General features: G+C 41.8%; 1 protein-coding gene across 1 annotated transcript; it reads left to right on the forward strand.

Moving 5' to 3' along the window:
* Window positions 1-3741: 3741 nt before the first annotated feature.
* On the forward strand, window positions 3742-7069 carry LOC102989827 (antizyme inhibitor 1-like). Its single transcript, XM_024122404.3, is given in 3 exon segments — window positions 3742-4681; window positions 4683-5389; window positions 5975-7069. Coding segments are annotated over 3 exon segments (1374 nt in total). The 5' UTR covers window positions 3742-4126; the 3' UTR covers window positions 6087-7069.
* The last annotated feature ends 122 nt before the right edge of the window (window positions 7070-7191 follow it).

Here is a 7191-nt window from a genome sequence, read left to right on the forward strand (position 1 = left end):
GAAAGTGGAAGGCTTTGGAGTTGGGCAGACATGCCTAAAAGTCCTGGATCTGCCGCTCACTAGCTGTTGGGACCTAAAGCAAGCGACTTAATTTCTTTGAAACTCTGTTTTACCACCCACAAAACAGGAATAGTAAAACCTACAGAGAGCGATAATATAGACTATATGAAGACATATGGACTTTTACATAGTAGGTGCTCAATAAACATGGCTTCTCTTCCTTTGCACTGTCCCTTCAGATCCTTTCCTGGACCTATTAGGCCTGCAGACCCAGCCAAGCCAATCCCTGTTTCCACATCACCTTGTCTAGCCCAGTGCTGAACCACAAAATGTGTTCAGGAAGTGTTTGTTGCATGACAAATTGAAGCACTGAAAAGAGGGCAGAAGGCAATTCTGGAAGAGAAGTCAGAGCAAGAGCAAAGGCACACAGATGGGCATGGCCACGGCGCGTACAGGGGCCCGGCATCAGCCTGGCTGAGCGCGATGGTTTGGGTCAGGGCAGGTCAACTCTTGGCAGCTTGGGAGCTTCAAGGCATTTGTCCCAATTCCTCTTCCCCAGCTGAGCACATCACCTCCTTCACTGCTTTTGAGGTTGACTTGATAGAAATCTGAGTCTAGTTCACTTTAATGTACTTAAAACTCAAACTGGAAACTCTTTCCTGCAGAGACAGTTATATCAGCTCTCTGGAGCAGAGGGGACTATTTCTGGGTCACGGTTTTAATTAGGACAGTCACCTCTAACGGAAATGCTCTCAGAGGGAGGTTGGGTGTGCCCATCTCTGCCAATTAGGAAGCAGATTCGGGCTGCCCTCAGTCATAGGTGCAGCGTTGGTTAAGCTCCCAAATTAGTTCACCTTGCAGGCCACTAAGTACTCGTTTGTTCATAGAATTAAAACTCAAGAGAGAGACGAACGGAGCTGCCTGACCCTCTGTGGAAGGGTTCAATTTCCTCTCCAAAGCCAGGGCGCTTTGAGGGAAAAATTCTAAAGTAGACCCAAGACTACCAGAGGGGAAGAAGCGTAGAGGAGGATGGGTTTCACCACTTAAACTAGAACTAGAAGAACTGACTCCACGTGATCAGGCCGAGAAAACACATTTGCGTTGAGCATCATATTAGCCGGACAGAAAGTACCTGGCTCTTTAAAATTCTTCTTTGATCTTTCACAGGCTCACAGCATTTTCAGAAGGGCCTTTAGCGGTTTTATTCATAATCACTAAGATCACACAACTAGTTGGTATCAGAGCTGAGCCTCGCAATGATATCTTTCATTACTTTGTGCTTTTTATATTTTCCAAGTCCTTTTATATACTTTTGTTTCTCAAAACCAGCTACATAAGAATTATGATTCCCATTTTAAAGACGAGGCAGTTGAGGTTCAGAGTCAGCTAAATGGTACAACGTCCAGTTAAGAGCTGCTTTCTCTGGTCCTCTCTCCCTCCTATTATGACTTACCCTAGGGAGATTGAAATTACTGCTGAAGCCAAGGACGGGTGTCTGCAGAGATGCTGCTACGCGGCTCTGTTTACGTGACAGAAAGAGAACCCTGACCGCTTGGGGAGAGCGTCGGGAGCGTCATTTCTCCATCACTCAGCCCTGGAAATCCCCAGGCAGCGGAGCCTAAGGGATGCTGTGCACTCCCTAAGCGGTGCCGGGGCAGCACTCCTGGCATGCTATGCAAAACCTCAGGCACACATTTTCAGACAACCATTCGCAGGCCACAGAAGTTTCCCCAAGACACTTGGTAAACCTTCCTCAAATCTGTGCTGACTTTGTGTGGGCGTCTGTGTTTCATCAAGAGAGCGCTGAAAGCAGCAACCCCACAAGAGCTGACTCAGGTCCTGCCTTCCCTGCTCTATTGCTTTACAGTCCCCCGTCCTGAAATGCAAACACGGACAGCATGTTCATGTACTACACATGCTGCTTTATTTGCAAGCTGTGCCAGGATGCGATATTTTGAGATATTATGAGATATTTTCTCTAAATCTGTGGACAGCTGTAGGTTCTCAAATTCTGCGGAATTATGTGTGAGGAGGAATCCAGTGGGCTCTATGGGTTCTCAAAACACACTTAAGAGACTCCAGGCTCACTGGCATTGCCCCTAAGTTCAATCACTTTTCCTGATGATTTCTAGTTTTAAATTTGTAGTTTTAAAAAATGGATGGAGGAGAAGTTTGAAAAAATAATCTTTACTTGTCTTCAATTTTCATTTATCACCAAGTCCCAGCTTTCCAAAGGAGTTACTGGACCTTGTTAGTTTCATCAACTTAAAAACAACAACAAAAACATGACTTTTTTTTTTTTTTTTTTTTTTGGTCCACAGAGTGAGCTTCTGGTAGCTGGGGTCAGGGCCGCCAGCACTGCAGCTCTGTGGCTTTCAGAGACTAACCAGATGGTTTCGTAAACAGATTCCCTGGGTGGCGGGGGCAGAGGTGAGGACAGACAATGAAGATGGGGTGTCAGAGCAAAGCTGGAACATCTCTTGACGACAGAAATGGGAAACAGGGAAGCAAAACATCTGACCTGGTGTTTAAGGAAGGCTAAATATTGGGGCTCCTGGTATCAGACTGTTTGTCTCTCCGAAGGACCTCAAGAGATACATGTCTAAAGTTGCCATAAACCTCAGACAGATAAATCCTCTTGTCTTTTTTCCCCAACTTTAAAAATTGGCCTATATTATTCAAGAAAAACCACAAAGCTTTGAGCTGGTATTAGGTAGCCCAATTTAAGGTCAGATTTTGCATAGAAGATTCAGACACAGGAAACATACTGGCGTAAAACAGTCAAGAGGGCACTGAAATAATGCCACCATTTCTACAGTCTTCACACCGAGAAGTGCTATGTCATCTGTGGGCATTTTTCTTCTGATGGTTGGTTTGCAAAATAACTAGCTTGCCTTAGCATAGCCAGTGGGCCTCTGTTGTGAAATCTCACAGAATGAAAGAGAGGGGAATTTTGCTGTGAACCTGAAGTCTATTCCTAGGAGGGAGGAGGAAGAAGCTTCTGGTCCCACTTGTTTCCACGGTTAAACAAAATAGAATATTGGTCTCTTCTCTCATTAGAAATGGTGTCAAAATTGTCCAAAAGAAACCACCACCATCTTACCACACACTTCAGTAAACAGATCTTTGGAGCAGCATCTTCACTATGTATCTTTTAAAATTTTATGCCCTTAAAGCATCGTTCATCTCTGACAGTTCTGCCAGGTTGGCCTGTTAAATTTTAAACTATTGAAATTTCATAATCCTTTTGTAAATGAATATAATCCCAACTGGCGATTACTCCTGAGAAAACTAGGAAGTGATCTGAAAAAGATGATAATTTATGATAATATAAAGCAGGACTGATTGTTCCTCTTGGATGAAACAGTTCAGAGTTGAGCAGAAGTCCAGGGACTTGAATTTCTAATCAGTATTATCCAGTGGTAAAACTTTGTGGACCAGTTTTGCCATTGGTAAAACTTTCATTTAATAGATAATAGAGTGTATTTCCTGAGAAAGATTGATTTAAATATATTAGCTATTTCACACAAGATTATTTGTTAAAATTTTAAATTATAGTAATACCTATTCTCACACTCTCTCTGGCTCTTCACTCGGTTGCAGTGTTTCGTTTCTTCGCCTTCTCTGCCTCTTCTCATCCTTTCTCGCTCTCTGCTCTGCGGTGTGACGAGGCTGAATCCTCTCCGCACCCAGCCCTCGTCTTTCTTCTTCTGCCCGCGCTGTTGTTCTATTTCTCTCCTTCGGCCGCCGCCGCCACTGCTGCACAGCTGGTGTCGGTGCCGCGCTTTTCCCCCTGCGTCGTCCCCGCAGCCTATGGCCCAGGCCGCCTTGGGTATTTCTGCTCAAGGTAACCACATCCCTCTTTAAAAATTCTGCCTAAAAAGAGAAGACGCTTTACCCGACTCTTTGGGCCGTTATCTCACGGAGAACTTTCTGACCAAGTATACAACTACCCAGAGGGCCTAGGAGAAGTGCTGTATAGAGAGCAGTTCGACTTCAACGCTGAGCCACCTTGGGAACCTAGCTGATGATAGGGGGGTTCCATCTCCTAACTTGTCCATTTTGTTGCATATTCTAAGGACCCAGACGTAAGGCTTGGTGGCCCGTCTCTTGTTTTTCCTGGTTTATGACTTTCGCTTTGTGGAATATGGCTGAGATGAAAGGATTTATTGACGATGCAAACTACTCCGTTGGCCTGTTGGATGAAGGAACAAACCTTGGAAATGTTATTGATAACTATGTTTATGAACATACCCTGACAGGGAAAGATGCACTTTTTGTGGGAGATCTTGGAAAGATTGTGAAGAAACACAGTCAGTGGCAGAACATAGTGGCTCAGATAAAGCCATTCTGCACGGTAAAGTGCAACTCCACTCCAGCTGTACTCGAGATTTTGGCGGCTCTTGGAACTGGATTTGCTTGTTCCAGTAAAACTGAAATGGCTTTAGTGCAAGAATTGGGTGTATCTCCAGAAAACATCATTTACATAAGTCCTTGCAAGCAAGTGTCTCAAATAAAGTATGCAGCAAAAGTTGGAGTGAATATCATGACATGTGACAATGAAGTCGAATTGAAGAACATTGCACGTAATCACCCAAATGCCAAGGTCTTACTACATATTGCAACAGAAGATAATATTGGAGGTGAAGAGGGTAACATGAAGTTTGGCACTACCCTGAGGGAACTGTAGGCATCTTTTGGAATGTGCTAAGGAACTTGATGTCCAAATTATTGGGGTTAAATTTCATGTTTCAAGTGCTTGCAAAGAATCTCAAGTATATGTACATGCTTTATCTGATGCTCGATGTGTATTTGACATGGCTGGAGAATTTGGCTTCACAATGAACATGTTAGACATTGGTGGAGGCTTCACAGGCGCCGAATTTCAATTGGAAGAGGTTAATCATGTTATCAGCCCTTTGTTGGATGTCTACTTTCCTGAAGGATCTGGCATTAAGATAATTTCTGAACCTGGAAGCTGCTATGTGTCTTCTGCATTTACACTTGCAGTTAATCTAATTGCAAAGAAAGCTGTTGAAAATAAGTTTTCCTCTGGAGTAGGAAAAACCAGAAGTGATGAACCAACCTTCATGTATTATATGAACGATGGTGTTTATGGTTCTTTTGCAAGTAAACTGTCTGAGGACTTAAATACCATTCCAGAGGTTCACAAGAAATACAAGGAAGATGAGCCTCTGTTTACAAGCAGGCTTTGGGGTCCATCCTGTGATGAGCTTGATCAAATTGTGGAAAAATGTCTTCTTCCTGAGCTGAATGTGGGAGATTGGCTTATCTTTGATAACATGGGAGCAGATTCTTTCCATGAACCATCTGCTTTTAATGATTTTCAGAGGCCAGCTATTTATTATATGATGTCATACAGTGATTGGTAAGATGGTGTTTTTGTTTTAAAGCGGATTGGGTATTTGAGGTGACAATGTTTGCTAATTTTAATTCTGTAATGAACGCACAACTTAAAAGTAATAGCAAAATGATCTTTTAAGAGTAATTGGGGGACTTGCCTGGTGACGCAGTGGTTAAGAATCCGCCTGCCAATGCAGGGGACACGGGTTCGAGCCCTGGTCCAGGAAGATCCCACATGCCGCGGAGCAACTAAGCCCGTGCGCCACAACTACTGAGCCTGTGCTCTAGAGCCCGCGAGCCACAACTACTGAGCCCATGTGCCTCAACTACTGAAGCCCGCGCACCTAAAGCCTGAGCTCTGCAACAAGAGAAACCACTGCAATGAGAAGCCTGCGCACTGCAACGAAGAGTAGCCCCCGCTCGATGTAATTAGAGAAAGCCCGCGTGCGGCAATGAAGACCCAACACAACCAAATAAATAAATGAAAATTTTAAAAAAAAAGAGTAATTGGAAGACCACTTATTTTACAGTCCTATTTCATTGTCTATTTGTTATGTGGTTGTGTGGTCTTTATCCTTAAATTCCTATTTTCTACTTTTTTCTTATGTAGGTATGAGATGCAAGATGCTGGAATTACTTCAGACACAATGATGAAGAACTTCTTCTTTGTGCCTTCTTGCATTCAGTTGAGCCAAGAAGACAAATTTTCCGCTGAAGCTTAAGCAGGCATCAACGCTTTTTTAGATATGAAGTTGCAGGTTAAGCTTGTCTGGTCTACATTCCAGTGTGGAAAAAATTTGAACAATCTTATTCTGTTAATTCTCTTGGAAACAAAAACTACTAGTAATAGCTATTTGGGACCAGACAAAATTAGCTCTCATCTATAATTCACTGGGGGTAATTGGGAGATTAAGATAATGTATCCACATTTAAACTTACCAGTTTGCCCTACCCCTTAAGCGTTTAAAATAAAATATGCAACAAAATGGATGACTTAGTGGAGATGGAAGCCCATTAATTGGGTTCCCCATTAAACCGTTTACATACAAGTACACAGTTTTTATACTAAGGATTCGTGTTTAAAAAGTCTTGTAAAGTTAATGTCTTTCACCCAGATATATCAAATGTCAGTGGAAGACCAGTGTGATTTCATTAGATACGTTTAGTGTATTTAGAATGTGTAAATTTGTGCTTTGAACTGTAGTTTAATAAATGTACAATTGCATCATAGTATTTGTTGTATTTGACCTAATGTAACCCTTGTATGCTTGCAATAAAATTTTGTGTAGATTTTACTGTTTTTTCAGGCTAAAACTTTGGGAAAGGGGCTAGTTAGCAAAGGTAGTTTCGAAATAGATGTGTATATGGACTGTTTAGAAGGTTATTTTCCTTTATAGCCCATTTAAGTTTAGTTTGGCTCAGTACATTTTTCAGTTATTTAATTAGTAATTTAAGTAAAATGTTTGGTAAATCATTGTGAAGTTGAGATTCATTATGGAGAGTTGATGTGCAGTAAGCAGGATGTGTAACAATTTTAACACCAAAAATGTTAATCCTGCATAAACCAATTGTAATAATTAATAGGTGTTTCTGTACAGATAGAATGCATAGAGTACCTTAGTAAATCTTTGAATCACAAATCTTTTGGCTGAAATGGAAGATTCTCTTAAGCACCTTGAAAAAACTTTGGGGGAGGGAAATAAAATTGCAGAAAACTCTGCAGCTCACTAAATCTTTTTTTTTTTTTTAACATCTTTATTGGAGTATAACTGTTTTACAATGGTGTGTTAGTTTCTGCTTTACAACAAAGTGAATCAGTTATACATA

The sequence above is a fragment of the Physeter macrocephalus genome, chromosome 2, assembly GCF_002837175.3.
Source record: "Physeter macrocephalus isolate SW-GA chromosome 2, ASM283717v5, whole genome shotgun sequence".
NCBI classification, from domain to species: Eukaryota; Metazoa; Chordata; class Mammalia; order Artiodactyla; family Physeteridae; genus Physeter; species Physeter macrocephalus.